This window comes from Aquarana catesbeiana, linkage group LG04 (genome assembly GCF_042186555.1).
Source record: "Aquarana catesbeiana isolate 2022-GZ linkage group LG04, ASM4218655v1, whole genome shotgun sequence".
Classification (NCBI taxonomy): domain Eukaryota; kingdom Metazoa; phylum Chordata; class Amphibia; order Anura; family Ranidae; genus Aquarana; species Aquarana catesbeiana.
In genome coordinates, this window is record NC_133327.1 from 303,378,112 (window position 1) to 303,396,450 (window position 18,339).

An 18,339-nucleotide genomic window follows, 5' to 3' on the forward strand; every position below is an offset into this window, starting at 1 on the left:
TTATGTTTTCACAGTATACATTGCAGAGCAAAGTATAAAATGTAAATTTTCTAAATTTTTAGCCAAGTTTTCACACAGCAATATTGATCTAATACTAATCCAGTTACTTAAAAATTTTTTTTGCATATACACACATATAACATATGAGCAGAAAACATAAAAGTTTAATGCACAGAAAAACACTGAGCCATTCTATTTGAAAGAAAAACAAAAAGGTGCACAGATACAAAAGCAGAAACAATAAAAGAACAGACAAAAGAAAAGATATTCAGCAGATGAGGACTTGCATTCAGGTGAGGTTTGATCATATTAGACCTGTAATGTTCATGCTTGCATCAAAATACACAATCATTTCTGAGTTCTACTCAAGTGTCTACATATCACTTCCAACTATCTAACATTTTTAATAAATAAAGGAAAATCTATGGACACAGAATATACTTTCATTTTTTGACAATGCAATATAATCTTCCTTTCACATTGTAACTTTCTAAAAGTCCCTGCCTCTCCTGCAGCTCCTTCCCTGCTGCTTACTTCCAGTTTTTAAAAACTGCGTGCCTGCAAGCAGTAACTCCTGTACTGACTCCACCTCCTAAAACTTCTCTCAGCACCTCTGTAGCTCAGAAGGAAGGCTCTGTGAATTATGTGACACTGCAGTTAAAGCTCACAGGGTATAGTGAATGAGTCACAGAATTCAAGGAAGTAAATGTGTGGGAAGCTTTACAAATGTCAACATTGTTCAGATTAATAGGAGCAGGAAAAATGTATGTGTGTATATATATATATATATATATATATATATATATATATATATATATATATATATTTTTTTTTTTTTTTTTTTTTTTAATTTTCTAAATTTACATAGTGTTATTATGTCATATGGTAGTCACTCTTCCCTCCTTTAAAATTGAACATTTTTTTCATTTGAACATGATTTTTCTTTATTATGATTTTTTATATGATGGCAGTTTTACTAGCTAATATCTGTTCTATTGTACATGGTGAGCGGACGTGTGGGAAGCCACTCATATACATGACCACTAGGGGCGTTTGGTCCCAATTTGGGTAACATGCCTTGCCTAATCACACACGTTCATACCTGGGAATAAACGCCATGAGATTGGGCTTGTGTAGTTGCAGGTGCGTTTAGTGGATTGCCTGCTCCACAAATATTATACACCTAATTAAAAGGGGTTGACCCAGGACCACCGTGCACTATATATGACGTGATGTGTACCAAGATGGCACCGCCTCAGAGGACGTGCTGTGATGAAACGCGCAAGGCGGAGCCTAATACGCACCCCCGTCACTTCCGGTCTGTGGAACGCACGCCAGCTTGGTCGGCTTCCACTATGTTCCATTTTTCAGTCATGCATAGGTTTTGCCCTTTTTTATAAATTGCTTTTAAATGTTTGGCAAATAAAACTTTTTACGCGGAGTCACACTATGAGCACCCATCTTTTATGTCCACTTGCATGAGGATAACCTGCAGTTTGGCGCACCAAGGATGAGGTGATTGGTTCGGATATTGGCATCAAAGGTTAACCTGATTATATGCGCTTTACTCCTGCAGGGGTACAAAGATCTGGTGAGTGTGGAACCAAAGGGAAGTAGCACTGTCACTTCATCAATCTGTTGCACTGGAAGTCACGAAAAAAGGTATGCACTAAGCACTTGGGAACATTGGACATATTTAAACTAAAGACTGAACCATTTTATAATGTTGTAACAGTCACATGAGGACATCCTTTATTTTTTTTATTTTTGCTTTTTTTTTTTTAGCTTTTTTCCTTTTTTATCCTTTTGATGATTAATTATATTTTTATTGTGTTTAAATTTTTAAATAATTGCCTAAGGGAATTCTTCTATTCAATCACAGCTGGCACTTCTTATGGCTTGTGCATTGGTTTATATACATACACTTTTTGGCACATGGTATGTTGCATTATGCACATGATGATCATATAATAGCACATTGCACTTTAAAGTCACCTGCTATTGAGGTTTTTTTTTAGTGTTTAAACACACACTACTTTGGTTTAACTTGCAATGTATTTTCTCACTCAATGAAGTGGATTGTGATTCACTCCTGAGGGTCGTGCTTCAGTTGAATAGCAGCGCCACCTTCATCTTTTTATATTATTACAATAGGAGCGGGATAGACACAATCGAAATACAATGTGGAAATAAATATGTGATTTTTGTTGATCCGAGAATCTAGTCTGGAAGTCTTCCTCTCATTTATTCAGATATCATGGAGGGTTCCAATGAGTGGGATGAGTAAGTATTGTATAAGATTTGTAGAGATGGCAATGGCCTGGAGAGGATTCAGAACTTATTTCTTGGCAGTCTGTGAAACATGAAGGCCTCTCCATGATTCAACGAGAATGTTCTGGATTTAAAAAGCGCTCCACAGTGATATAGGGAGTGAGTCACTGTGTATTTCTTGGGTCATGGAGATTGAAACATTTTCTATCGAGCCTTCCTGTTAACTAGGAATGACTGAAACATTCTATTCATGATTTATGGTGGGAATTTGATGTTCCAGATAAAGTTATTGAAGGCTGGTGGAAATTTAAAATCAGGTTGGTCTTGGACTGAAGAATTTTCAGGGTACTACCAATCAAGGGGTGACAGTAAACAGAAGATTGGGGAACCCAGTCTTTCAACAAAGGTAGACATGTGAGCATAATATCAGTACCAGCTTGTTCTAAATTAATCCAATAGTTTTTTTTGCTTTGAGAACTCCACTCTAAAATCTTGGCCATGTGTATTGCAAGATGATATTTAAGTGGATCAGAAAAATCTAGCGCACCTCTCAACTTGGGCCTTATCAAAAAAGTGTTCAACGTATTCTGTGCAATATCTCTGCCCACAGGAAATTCATAAATTCACTTTGAATCCAAGAAAGGCCTTCTGGATCTTAATGGGGAGGGTTTGGAGAAGATATAATATTTGGGGAGGAAGTGGAAGACCATCTCTTGCTTAATTTTGTACACTGGGGTAGAAAGTTGGCTTGGAAGACATCCTGAATCGAACGCATGAGGTGCATGCCTAGATATGAGATATGTTGTTGAGACACATTGCTGTCATGACAAGTCGCCAGCTTATACATGTGCACAGCTTAGTGACGTCACATGCTTGTCTTGATGCGTAAGGTCATAGCACTACAGAGTGAAGTGTGCCTTTCAGATACCATTTTGAATGCACAGCTACAGCTGCTGTTTTTGATTTGGCGCCTTTATAAGCGGCACTCTATGGGGGTCTCTCTGGGCCTACAAATAGTGGACACAGATGATGTGGTCTGTCAGGATTGGGGCGCATGGTTAATTTATTACAAGAGGTGTGTATTACATATAGTATCATACAATGTATGGAGAGTGTGTGTGTGGTGGGTGGGGGATTACTTCAATAGATCCATATTACTTTGCTTACATTTAATGTTTGGGTCACTAATTGAACTATTGGGTTGAGCTTTTTTGTAATCTAACAATTGGCATGGTTAAATCTATAGGACCATCTTTATCTTCTTTTTATGGTGCCACTTAAACACTGATGATTTTGAATTTCAATATATGTGGCCCGTTTCTGTGGCATGTTGTTCATTCTATGGCCTCCCAGGCATAGTCACAGCATTTTTGTTGAGATACCGGTTCCACATGTCCTAATACCTTTGAGTATTCTCTATTATTATGAATGTATAAATAGACATACTTTCTCAGATCCTACTACTATCTATGGGTCCACCGCTAGTTCCTGGGGTCATCTAGCCATTCCATCCAGTGCCACAATTACCCTGTTTGTTGGAGTCTCCCCCCCCAGCTCATGTGATGTCATCATTTTCGTAGCAAATATTAAACATAATAAACCAGCTTTATGTTACATAGTTACATAGTAGGTGAGGTTGAAAAAAGACACAAGTCCATCAAGTCCAACCTATGTGTGCGATTATGTGTCAGTATTACATTACATATCCCTGTATATTGCGGTCATTCAGGTGATTATCTAATAGTTTCTTGAAGCTATCAATGCTCCCCGTTGAGACCACCGCCTTTGGAAGGGAATTCCACATCCTTGCCGCTCTTACAGTAAAGAACCCTCTACGTAGTTTAAGGTTAAACCTCTTTTCTTCTAATTGTAATGAGTGGCCACGAGTCTTATTAAACTCTCTTCTGCGAAAAAGTTTTATCCCTATTGTGGGGTCACCAGTACAGTATTTGTAAACTGAAATCATATCCCCTCTCAAGCGTCTCTTCTCCAGAGAGAATAAGTTCAGTGCTTGCAACCTTTCCTCATAACTAAGATCCTCCAGACCCTTTATTAGCTTTGTTGCCCTTCTTTGTACTCGCTCCATTTCCAGTACGTCCCTCCTGAGGACTGGTGCCCAGAACTGGACAGCATACTCCAGGTGCGGCCGGACCAGAGTCTTGTAAAGCGGGAGAATTATCGTTTTATCTCTGCAGTTGATCCCCCTTTTAATGCATGCTAATATTCTGTTTGCTTTATTAGCAGCAGCTTGGCATTGCATGCCATTGCTGAGCCTATCATCCACTAGGACCCCCAGGTCCTTTTCCATCCTAGATTCCCCCAGAGGTTCTCCCCCCAGTGTATAGATTGCATTCATATTTTTGCCACCCAAATGCATTATTTTACATTTTTCTACATTGAACCTCATTTGCCATGTAGTCGCCCACCCCATTAATTTGTTCAGGTCTTTTTGCAAGATTTCCACATCCTGCGGAGAAGTTATTGCCCTGCTTAGCTTAGTATCGTCTGCAAATACAGAGATTGAACTGTTTATCCCATCCTCCAGGTCGTTTATGAACAAATTAAATAGGATTGGTCCCAGCACAGAACCCTGGGGAACCCCACTACCCACCCCTGACCATTCTGAGTACTCCCCATTTATCACCACCCTCTGAACACGCCCTTGTAGCCAGTTTTCAATCTATGTACTCACCCTATGGTCCATGCCAACGCACCTTATTTTGTACAGTAAACGTTTATGGGGAACTGTGTCAAATGCTTTCGCAAAATCCAGATACACCATGTCTACGGGCCTTCCTTTATCTAGATGGCAACTCACCTCCTCATAGAAGGTTAATAGATTGGTTTGGCAAGAACGATTCTTCATGAATCCATGCTGATTACTGCTAATGATATCATTCTTATTACTAAAATCTTGTATATAGTCCCTTATCATCCCCTCCAAGAGTTTACATACTATTGATGTTAGGCTAACTGGTCTGTAATTCGAAGGGATGTTTTTTGGGCCCTTTTTAAATATTGGTGCTACATTGGCTTTTCTCCAATCAGCTGGTACCATTCCAGTCAATAGACTGTCTGTAAAAGTTAGGAACAACGGTCTGGCAATCACCTGACTGAGTTCCCCAAGTACCCTCGGATGCAAGCCATCTGGTCCCGGTGATTTATTAATGTTAAGTTTCTCAAGTCTAATTTTAATTCAGTCCTCTGTTAACCATGTAGGTGCTTCCTGTGTTGTGTCATGAGGATAAACACTGCAGTTTTGGTTACTGAAGCCCCCCGATTCCCTCGTGAAGACTGAGGAGAATAAATTTAATACCTTTGCCATCTCCCCATCCTTTGTAACCAGATGTCCTTCCTCATTCTTTATGGGGCCAATATGGTCTGTCCTCCCTTTTTTACTGTTTACATACTTAAATAATTTCTTGGGATTTTTTTTGCTCTCCTCCGCTATGTGTCTTTCATGTTCTATCTTAGCCAACCTAATTGCACCCTTACATTTCTTATTGCATTCTTTATAAATTCTGAATGCTGAGGATGATCCCTCAACCTGGTATTTTTTGAAGGCCTTCTCCTTTGCTTTTATATGCATTTTTACATTGGAGTTAAGCCATCCAGGATGTTTGTTCGCTCTTTTAAATTTATTACCCAATGGGATACATTGGCTAATGCCCTTATTTAATATGCTCTTAAAGCAAACCCATCTCTCCTCCGTATTCTTTGTTCCTAATATTTTATCCCAATTTATGCCTTTTAGCAAGGTTTGTAGTTTAGGGAAGTTGGCTCTTTTGAAATTCAGTGTCTTTGTGTTCCCTTCATGTTTCCTATTTGTATGATTTATACTGAAACTAATTGACCTGTGATCGCTGTTACCTAAATTGCCCCGTATTTCCACATCTGTTATCAGGTCTGTATTGTTGGTAATCAGTAGATCTAGTAATGTTTTATTTCTAGTTGGTGCGTCTACCATCTGACCCATAAAATTGTCCTGCAAGACACTAAGGAACTGGCGAGCCTTAAATGAATGTGCGGTTCCCTCCGCCCAGTCTATGTCTGGATAATTAAAATCCCCCATTATGATAACACTTCCCATCCTTGCTGCTAATCCAATTTGTGATAGGAGATCCGTCTCCACTTCCTCCCTCAGGTTAGGGGGCCTATAGCATACTCCCAGTATTATTTTCCCCTTAGCTTCATCCCTTTGGAGCTCTACCCATAAAGATTCCACCTCCTCCCTAGCCCCCTCAGTGATGTCATCTCTCACATTCACTTGTACATTATTCTTGATATATATGCATAACCCTCCCCCTTTTTTACCCTCTCTATCCTTGCGGTATAGGGTATACCCTTGAATGTTTGCCAGCCAATCATGAGAGCTGTTGAACCAGGTCTCTGAAATTCCCACAAAATCCAAATCCTCCTTGTACAACAGTATCTCTAGTTCACCCATCTTGTCCGCCATGCTCCTGGCATTGGTGAACATGCCACATAGTTTAGACCGGTCGCATATTATCCTCGTATTGGGTGTTTCAAGATTGCAACTAGGACTTGATACTATACTCACCTTGTGTTTTTGTGCTTTGGTTAACCTACCACTAATGCCCCCAATACTACCCTCTGGAATATCTTCCGCGCTGGCTATCACTGTCTCTGGACCCTCCCCCCCATCGCCTAGTTTAAAAACCCCTCTAACTTTTTGGCCATCTTCATTCCCAGCAGATCTGCACCCTCCTCATTTAGGTGCAGTCCGTCCCTTCTATAGTACCGGTTACCGACTGAGAAGTCGGCCCAGTCCTCCAGGAACCCAAACCCCTCCTTACTACACCAGCTCTTCAGCCACTTGTTTACTTCCCTAATCTCCCTCTGCCTTTCTGGTGTGGCTCGATGTACCGGTAGTATTCCTGAGAACACTACCTTGGAGGTCCTTTTCCTCAATTTAGCTCCTAAGTCCCTAAAATCGTTCTTTAGGACACTCCATCTGCCTCTGACTTTGTCATTGGTGCCAATGTGCACCATGACAGCCGGGTCTTCCCCAGCCCCTCCCAGTAATCTGTCCACAAGAACCGTGATGTGCCGAACCCGAGCGCCCGGTAGACAACATACTGTTTGGCGCTTCAGGTCTTGGTTACAGATTGCCCTCTCTGTCCTTCTAAGAATTGAGTCCCCTACCACCAGAATCTGTCTTTCCTTTCCCTTTGCTGCCCCCCCACTCTCACTGGAGGAGTTCTTCCCCTGGCAGCTAGGAGAGTCCCTCATCTCCAGCAGTGCTGGTCCCTGACTGGTTACACCAATGTCACTCAATGGAGCGTACTTATTGGGATGCACCAGTCCTTGATCGGCCTCTCTGGCACTTCCCCCTCTACCCCTCCTGACTGTCACCCATCTACTCTTTGCTAGTGCCTGCACCTCTTTGTCTCCACCCGCCTCTGTGCTGGCCCCGGCCGGCACCTGCTGTGTACGTTCCTGGCTCACCTTTAGTATGGAGGGACTTCTCAGTGCTGACAGTTGCTTCCCCAGATTCAGAACCTGGGCTTCCAGGGAAACAATGTGCTTACATTTTGCACAGCAGTATTCGCCCTCGATCGGATGATCAAGGAACACATACATGCGGCAAGATGTACAAAGAGTCGCCTCTCCACACCCGCCGGGCATCGTACCTATTAAATTTAGTGAGGATTTGGGGATTTTACCCTGTCCAAATTACCTAACAGCTAGCTTCCTGGCACTAATACTAAAGACAATACACAGGTACACGACAATACACAGGTACACAATACACAAGTACTAACAATCCACACACACTACTCAGACAACACTCAGATACTCACACTACACAGGTACTATGACCCCTGTTATAACCTCCTGTTTTAAACTCTTGTTTTTAACTCCCACTTAATCCAGCTCCACTTACACCAAGCTCCACAGCTTCAGACTGAGCACGCTCAGACTAAGTCCTACAACCAGTTAAATAGGCACCTGTGAGCAATTAACCACACCCCTTAATTGATAGACTGATGAAACCAGGAAAAAAAAAATCTATTTAAAAAGTGACAGCAAAAGGCAAAAGGCAAAATATATTTTAAGAAGTCTCCTATGCATGTAATAAAAACGTTTGTTTTTTTAACAATATATTTTGCATCAGTAAACTGTTAAGTTAATTTTAACCTATTTTGTTGTTGGCGTCTTGCTAGAGCCCGATGGGCAATGTAACTTTGTTATGTATTTGACAAAAGGGATGGAGGTAGATCACCTGTTTACCAGATCACAATAAGAAATTCCAGTCTCTTAGACCAATCTTATCTACTTCATAAAGATCTTTTTTGCTAGATCCATATGCACATTCGTAGCCAAGATCTCTTGTCCTACCCAAGGTTTGGTATATACATAAAAGGCTATAGTTAAGGCCCTTAAAGTCATTACTCTTTCCCTTTTGAAAATCATGGTCATATATGACTCCCCCTCAGTGTGCGTGAGGATTAATGGCATTCTGTCAGAACCCATCCCTGTTCAACTTTGGAACTTCTACTCCACCTATATCACCAGGGAGATCTACATTGCCCAACTCTCCTTTGAAAATCATCTTTATATCAAAGATCCCATCATATTCAGTATCAACTTTGTATGGCCCTCCCTTATGCACTATTTATTCCTTGACCCCGTCATATTTCTTACAATGGGAGAAAGAACTTGAATGCACTCTTTCAGGAGGAGGCTATTTTAAAGACCTGCATTCTAACACATACTCCTCACAGCTAGCATAGCTCAGGAATGCAACTATACATGTGACCTCAACTGTACTTCCTAACACAATCAGATATCTCTTACCTATGATCCTCTGTCCCATATCTTTAATAAAGAAGGACCTCCTGTTCTTTATTAGAGCAGCAAGAGCTGTATTACCCAAACATTGGAAATCAACTATGCTCCCCCCAACTGCGATGGAATGGATCGAATAATTAAAGGTCTTGATGTGGATGGAAGAAATAATGGCACAATTTTAGGACAAATACCCACAATTTTCGACCAGCTGGATACTCTTTCAGGACAGCGCTGACTTTGATACTCTGACCTAAGCACCCCCCTTTATCATCCTATGAACAGCTATAGATATTGGGAATACTCTAATGTACGATTAACTTCTGTATATGTGTGTTATATTCTGTATCTCCCACTACTTCCTCTCTCACCCTTATTCTTTTTTCCCCATTCCCCATCATTCTTTTTCTTCCTCATTATTTATGGACCCTCCCTCAGCACAATAGAAATGCTTCTTCTCTAACTGGTACTATTCTACCTATATATGCATATGGAGCCTGCACTGACGACCCATTTATTGGACACCAATGATAGGCCCTGCTCCTAAAACATGACTCTACAGTACTTGTTGCTAATACCTTTGTTCTTGGAAAATCTGAATCACCCCTAAGGAAAGGACACAAGGAGATGCAGAGTGGCGCTAATATGATCCCCCAACTTGTTTTTGTTAGTGATATGTATTTCTGTAAAGACTGAACGAAAGTAATTGTTTAAACCGTTTGCTACACCCAGTTTTCATTTTAGTGATCCCATGGCATTTTTTTTCTCTTCCATAACAGATGTACCTAAAAAAGGTTTGGTCTCCTTTCTTGATTTAGCAACATTTACAGATTATACAGTAGTGTTAATGCCCAATCTAGCTTAAGGCCGACTCCATGAATTACACAAAAATTACACTTGCAGTGGGCCCCTGGTACTGAGGGGGGATACTGCAAGGGTAATTTTGGGTAATTCCCAGAGTCCAGCTTTAATATTAAAAAAAGATGTTTGGCTGAGTGGTATATATCAGCCTAAAATATAAGATTATTTTTTATTTAAAAGTGTCCGTCCAAAATTGTATTTGTCCTGAATGTAGTTTTGGATGTGTCGTTTCACCAAGCAAATATTTACACCCTGGAAGACGCAAACTTATTGCGAAACGCAGCGTAGGGCTGAGCGGCTTCATCGCGCCACCTCCCACTGTCGCTGTATACCCAGCAGGACGGGCTACCTGTGGCCATCCGGCCGGTGCCACAGGTTGTTCTTTTATTGATGACGATTTTATACCTACATGTGAGTGTTTATGTTTTTTTTACTTTAATAAACCACCTTTGATTTTACACTATGGGAGCCCTCCCTTTTTCTTTTCCTATGATGACTACATAATGCTGAGAGCTGAGTCTCCTTGGGGATTCGTCCATTTTCATCACAGTCCTTGACGCCCTTCCAAGTTCCATCCTCATTCGTGGGAGTTCCAGACTAGCAGGATCTCAATGCCCATTTAGACCCTCTGTAACGGGGGGTCATGGGGTTCCGGTAAGCGGCCAGGCTCCCCTTTCTTTTGGTGGTGGACCCACACATTCATGATTCTACCTTATTTTGAATCACCTAGGACTGTACATCACCTTTTGGGTTTCTCCCATATGGACCTTTATGATTTATTTTCTGTTTTATTTATTACCCATGGATTTTATCTGAAGTTTTGATTGCACTGTTTGTATTATTGCACTGTTTACTAGAGAGATTTATGTGTTCCCGTTACAATTTTTCACATTGTACATGGTACAGTTTGGCATAATTATATTTATGTATACACTGCACTGTGTGGCACTCCTCAGTCACACATTTATTTATTTGCTAAGCGCGAGTCCACATTTTTTTCTTTCGCAAATATTTACACCTGTTTAGGACCTTTTTCCTCTACCATATTTTGCAAATAAAATCCATAGAGAATGCAAGTAGGCTGGGGACATTGGTAATCTGGCCTTGGGAAAAGGTTACATGTAACATGTTCCCAGTGTTGCAGCTGCCACCCACTAAAGCCCCCCCCCGTGGCACTGTGGCAGCAATATGGGGATAAGTTCCCCATACTAGCTCACACGTCCACATCATTCAAACACATAGCTCTGTGTGTCTGAATGAACTACAAGTCCTGACATCCTTAGCGGCTGTCGGCTTGTAGTTATCAATGAACCACCACGATGCTGTGGAACGATGTGGTAGATCATTGAGTCTTCCTGTCAAGGAGTATCGGCTTACCCCTACGAGATGGACGAGCAAGAAGATACAATGACAGAGTGCAGGAGACCTGCATGGCATCAGCGATCTGCTGATCGCTGGTGTAATACTTTACAGACTCCTGCAACAAAAAATAATACATGCAACCTTTTTTACCTTAAAAAAAAATTTAAAAATGCAGATTTTTTTTAAGTGAACTTATCCTTTAAGTGTAGAGCATGAGCTGTCACAGACCTTCAAACATTCTGGGGGTGGTGACCCTTCTACTAAAGAATAAATCATACTGGTGGACTTATTCTTCAGATCAGAAGTCGCAAATACTGCATAAAAGAGAGTACCAGTTTACATACACCACTAAAAGCCTCCTATATAAAACTAAGAAGTATCTGTTATAAAGACAAAAAATGAAAACTGCAGAAAAAAAATGAAAAAAGTTAGAAAAATAAGCTTAAACTTCAAGCATTAGTGGCTTGAAAAATGAAAGATAAGGTTTCGTAAGTTGGGTAGAGTAGCTAATTAGAGAAAATTAGAAAAAAAACAAACAATTCTAGGTTCACCATTTTAGGAAATGCACAATTAACCACTTCAATACCCGCGTATAGTCATATGACGTCCACAGATGGGATCTCCCATCCTGGGTGGACGTCATATGACGTCCTGGGATTCCCGGCCGTCTAGGGGGCGTGCGCGCACCCGCCGCGTTCCTCAGGACCCGGTGCGTGTGCCCAGCGGCCGCGATGTCCGCCGGGCACCCGCGATTGCCCGTTAACCGGGCCGGCATATGGATCTGTGTGTGTAAACACACAGATCCACAGCCTGTCAGCTCTGAGGAGAGCGATCTGTGTTCCCAGAACGGAGGAACACTGATCGGTCTCCTCCCCTAGTGCGTCCCCTCCCTCTTCAGTTAGAATCATTCCCTAGGAAACATACTTAACCCCGCCCCCTAGTGGTTAACCCCTTCACTGCCTGTCACATTTACACAGTAATCAATGCAATTTTATAGCATTGATCGCTGTATAAATGTGATTGGTCCCAAAAATGTGTCAAAAGTGTCCGATGTGTCCGCCATAATGTCGCAGTCACCAAAAAAAATTGCGATCGCCGCTAAAAAAATACTTTTTTTAAAAAAATGCCATAAATCTATCCCGTATTTTGTAGACGCTATAACTTTTGCGCAAACCAATCAATATACGCTTATTGCGATTTTTTTTTACCAAAAATATGTAGAAGAATACGTATCGGCCAAAACTGAGGAAAAAACGTGTTTTTTTAAAAAAAAATTGGGATATTTATTATAGCAAAAAGTAAAAAATATTGTGTTTTTTTCAAAATTGTCGCTCTTCTTTTGTTTATAGCGCAAAAAATAAAAACCGCAGAGGCGATCAAATACCACCAAAAAAAAGCTCTATTTGTGGTGAAAAAAAGGACGTAAATTTTTTTTGGGTACAACGTCGCACGACCGCGCAATTGACGTATAAAGTGCGACAGCGCTGAAAACTAAAAATTGGCCAGGGAAGGAAGGGGGTGAAATTGCCCTGTATTGAACCGGTTAATGATCTATAGATGCCTATAAAATCAATTTCAGAATCCATTGTTATCCACTGAATAAATATTGTATATAAAATTGCACTCAATGTAAGAGATATTTATGTCTCCAGACATATTATGGCATATTTGCACTACATATGTTTTCATAGTAGAAAATGTAATTAGTTGCAAAAACAACCAACTTTGCTAACCTATATTTTTTATAGTAGGCCAAAGTGGAAGCAGAGTCTATTTTTGGTTACGGTTTTATCACTGTGGCCAGTTAGGTCTGAATAAATAACCTGCGTTTTTTATTGGTTTCCTTTTTTATAGGTTTTAAGTAATCTTTGATTGAAGCAGTAAGCACTGGGGCTTGACTTTTTAGAACACCAGTTCATATTATAAGAGCATTTTTAAAGCAACGAAAACATAATGATGTGGTGACAATAGGAAAAGAAAGGGAAACAACTTTGGCACTGTACCACCTAGTGAAGTTATGAAGTCATATTAAAATTAGAGTCTTTTTTTCACCTTTACGTGCACTGCTTGCAATGTTTGCACAGTTAATAAAAATGTACTACACTTTATCTCCCCTTAAGGACGGTTCAAACTATTTTTTTTTCAAAATTGTGGATAAATGTGCATAGTAGTGGTCCTATACAGTAATAAGGTAACCCGCTTTTTTATTTTTTTTGAAAGCCTATGGCGTGCAAACACACCCAAAAACTTCACCCGGTGCCAAAAAAATGTGCAGACACAAAGAGTGAAACATAAAAAAGTGCAACGGGTACACAAGCCCTCTAAAATCAGAGGGCCTTGCCCTGAATCCCCCGGGGCGTTAGGCTCCATACGGGGACAAGGGTACTTACACTTAGTCCACCTGGCCGAGACCAAACGGACCCCGTTTTCTGGAGGGCCTGCCAAAACAGACCCACCCAAGTACTAGGTGGGGCTCCCCCGAAGGGAGACCCCATGAGAGAGGGCGAACCAAGCCAAAAGGCCATGTCAATCCCCTCCCAAGACTTTCAGGGCAGGCCCGAGGACCTGCAACCCTACTCATCACACAGTGCAACAAACCGTGTACAACACAAAAATACAAAAAGTGACAAACGTAGGCAATAAATAAAATAAAGTGGGGAAGGAATAAGTGAAGAGGAGAGTGAAAAGGTGGCCATTGTGTAAACAATGACCAGGCCCTCCGGCCAGGAATAAAAAAATTCCTCTGGTCCTAGCCAAAAGGCCTGGCCCAAGAGGCAGGTTCTAAAAAGCGTGTCATATGGTGCAGTGACCGTGGTGCCTCAAATCAAAGTGACCCTCACTCACAGTGATTTTTTGGCACCCCTGGACTGCCACTCCAGGGGCACATACTCCATAGGCTTTCAGGACCAACCCTGACCAATGACCCAGACCACAGCAGCCCCCACTCCAGGCAGAAAGGCATGAAGTTCAGGGATCAATGATAGAATGGGGGAGGGGGTTGGGGGGTCGTCGCTCCCATCACTCCTTCCTAATTACATTCGGGGAATAGAAGGCCAGGGAACCGACCCTCTGGCCAGACCGAGATGCAGCACCCATTCTCACCAGGAGCACCCTTCCGGACGGCTCAGACTCAACCATCGGCCAGCCCCCAGTATCTGTCGGGCAGCTTGGCATAGTCCCTGCTGAAACAGCCTTTCCAGGCACTATAACACCATTGGATTTGCTGGCTCTCCCCTTTGAGAGTAGCACAGCGCCTCCTCTGGAAACTCATAAGAACAGATACAACACTTGATCTTAGCCAAACGGCCGAGAAGCAATAACCCACTTGGAGATATGGTGGACTCTGCAAGAGGGTAGGAGCTCAGTTCTTTAGACATTTGTTAGCACATGTATGTAGCTTGTATGCATTACATTTATGGTTAACCAACTTTAAAGCTGAAAGTTGGGCAAAAAAAAAATCTTTATTTAAATAAATTTGGTATGCTCCCAGAGGGGAACCCATGCCAGTTTTTTATTTAAAATTTGGCGTGGAGTTCCCCCTCATGATTCATGCCAAACGCATGTCAGCAATTCTTTTCGCTCATTGGGAAAGGAAAAAAAAACTAATTTTTCCTGTCCCGATTAGCGAGCCAGCTCGGCGCTGGCTCCCACAACGGGGCTCGCAAAGTGCCAATCTCACCGATAACAGCGGCGAGATTGACACAATAACGCGGTCACCTACTGTACTTATATAATCAATTTGTGTGCACCAAATGCCTTAGCAAACCCATATATTACCTGTGAACGTGACCAAGCAGGCCCACCTACTAAGCAGAAAATACCAGATCAGTCACTGTGCGCGCAAAGAGAGCGCCACAGTGGTCGGTCTTTATTACAGAAATCTCCTGTACAAACACAAAGTTTCATGCTGGCTTACTGCACAGATCTGCAAGAAATACACAAAGCACACCAAAATTCCAAATAATAATAAACATAATTCTTGTATTCAAACAATATCTTATGCAAGAGTTACTTGTCAGCACATAGAGGGTGGATCAACACAGCAGACCGTTAAAGTGATTCTAAAGCCTAAACATTTTTTACCTTAATGTTTTCCTTGCATTAAGGTACGTACCTGAGCCCTCATTTGATCCAGCGCTCTTCTCCCCTCACTTTCAGGTCTTGCTGGCTTTGCTGAGGCACAGGAGCCCTTGGCCCCCAGTGCGGTTGATCAAAGCCATTGACGAGGGAGCGTCGGCGGGGCCGTCTGTGTCAATGGATGCAACAGTGGGGCTTCCCATGGGGGCACTGGACAGAGAAGAGGGGCCAGGAGCACCGACAGGGGACCTAAGAAATGGAGGTTCGCAGCCACTCTGTGCAATTCCATTACACAGAGCAGGTAAGTATAGACGTGTTTATTATTTTTTTTAAAAACATTTTTACCTTTACAATCACTTTAAGGTAACCCTTAAAAAGGTCTGTGCAGCGTGAGTACACCAAGCTTTGGCTCATGCTGTTTGCACACTAAAATAATCCTGTCCTTACTGGAAAGAAGAATATAGACTGATGTCACATAGTAAGGGCCACATGGCCAAGCCCTATTGGATGCTGATGGGGGGCATGTTTATGTTTTTACTATTTATTTGAAGGTCTAAATGCCAAGCTAATAGAAAAAGTTGCATTACCTTACCTTAAATGGTCGCATGGCAGTACAACATTTTGCCCAGCAACTCTTTTCATGATACGCCAAATGTCTCTCTCTCCTTTCCAGGGTTTTTGCTTTTTCTTCAAGTTTGTACAAACTTTGTCTATCTTTACTTGATAATGGTCTGCCATCCTTGCACTGAATTAAAGAATTAAGAAATATTATAAACACAAACAGATGGACAGCTTATCCTAACCCACTACTGTTTTACAGTTACAATCTTAGCATGTGAAAATATCTGTCTTGTATAGATCAAAGAGGAAAGCCGTAAAGCAACAAAGGCCTACCTGCGACCCCCCCCTCCTCAAATGTTTTTAAGCAGTAGTCATATATACTATGACCGACTGCTATGTACAACAGATGAAAAGACCAAATTAATCTACAAAAATATATATTAGGGATGGCCAAACTGTTAAGACTCATATGAACAAATCTAAACTCACTTAGCCATTGAGCAAGGAACCCTGCACAACTAGGTGATAAACAAGAGAATTACTTTTTCTTAGAGTACAAAATCTCCTCAGTAAAGGCCATAGTCACATACCTGCAATACCACTGAGAACAACAATTTCAAATTGGTTTTCGTGCTTTCAGATACCATCTCATTTAGGATGATAAACTTACAAATGAGAATGGCTTCCTATAGTAACAAATAATCATGTTCCTAAAAAATTCCATATGTCTTTAAAATCACAGGTTCAAAAGACCCAAAGAAACTGAAATGGGGTAACAAGCAATTTTTAGGATTACTTCAGGACAAATATTCACAAACTTACATTCTTTTGAACAATTTAAGGTAGTCACATAACTAAAGGAAACTTGTCACAACAAAAATAATTTGTGATGCCAATGCAGACTTGCTTTTAAAAAGGTAAAATTGGAACAAGTATGCAACACAAGTTGGCGTTCCCAATATGCATACTTGTTTAAAGTTATTAATGCATTAATCACTAAGAACCATATTGTACTATCACACACAGTATTTTGAGTAGTTGTTACTTGTCTCCGCAGTTTTGTAATAATTCAATTATGGATTTTATTGATTTTCATAAAAGTAACACAACCTGTTCACATGAGACCAGTGGAAGAGACATAAGCCAGACATCTACATCTTTCAAGTGCCTCCCTTATACTTTAACCAGTATGTTCTTCTATACCAAGAAGGACACCTGTCTTTTATTCTGCCCCTGAGCATATATCAGGATCCTTTTCATGGGCCTCAGCTGGTCCCTTTTCATGTCCCACATGTAGTGAGCCCTTTTTGATGATTTTTGGGCTTCATACTGCATATCTTTCCATACTGGGTCTCCAAAGGGCGATGGAGGTCTCCCGTGGTCAGTGTGTTTTCTTTGATGTAGTTTTTAACTTTATGGAGTGCACTATAGGCATCTGATGGTTGCAATTAGTCTTTATATCCTGCCTACCCCTGAGGAAGGAGTATCTCTTGTAGACTCTGAAACGGGTGAACTTATTGCCATCCACTTCAACCACTTGCGATATCAGTTATGGTTGATATGTACACTCCATGATTCATGTTTTTATCTTTGTATTTTCTTAATAAATATATGAATATCTTTCTGTAATTTGTGACTACTATTTGAGTGCCGCTAAAGTCCTACCCCAAGGGGAACCCTTTTCTTTTTGTATCCGTCTATCTGGATGTTGGCACTGTGAAACAATCACTGCTACCTCTCCTTTTTTCCTTCCTTCTCTAGATTATGTCTTTTCTTACTCCTTCCTACCTTCCTTTTGTTTTTTCTTTCTTCTCGTTCTTAGACTCTATCCTTTGGGGTTGGTCTCAGGAATGGGGCCACCCCTAGGAGAACTGTGAGTAGGTTGTGGTGTATGGCCTTTTTCCCTTCCCTTCCCTTTCACCTTAATTATCCTTCAATATCATCCCAATCGCAAGAAGGTTCAACTATGAATGTTATATTTACTTCTTTTGGATTCTTCTGTAATACCTGATCATTCTTTAGCCTCTGTGCAGGCGACCTACATGCTTGCTTTTGATTTCTTACATTGTCTTAAAACCAATACAAAAAAAGAGTAGTTGATGCTTGGAATAGATTTGCCGCAGAGGTAATGAGTCAGTCAACAGTAAGTGGATTCAAATATGCTTGGGACAAACACAGATGTATACTTAAAAAAAAAAAATAAAAAAATAAAGAAGAATAGGGAACTACTCCATCAAGGCGGTCACTAAGTCTGTCTCTTGATATGACATTGCAGTTATAGCACATCAGCAAGCGCTCTCATCCAAAAATAAATACTACTTTCATCACAAGATACATGACAAGAAGCATATTTACAGATGCAAGAAATGCAGTTAATTCATATCAAGATCTCTA

The 18,339-nt window shown here is 41.1% G+C and overlaps 1 protein-coding gene and 1 pseudogene across 1 annotated transcript in view; both read right to left on the bottom strand.

Moving 5' to 3' along the window:
- Positions 1–18,339, bottom strand: part of LMBRD1 (LMBR1 domain containing 1) — a 393,083-nt gene that overhangs the window by 148,675 nt on the left and 226,069 nt on the right. The window contains exon 9 of the mRNA XM_073626738.1: positions 15,977–16,129. Within this exon, the coding sequence (XP_073482839.1) occupies positions 15,977–16,129 (153 nt within the window). The remainder of the gene's footprint in view (positions 1–15,976; positions 16,130–18,339) is intronic.
- Positions 14,521–14,625, bottom strand: LOC141141953 (U2 spliceosomal RNA; annotated as a pseudogene).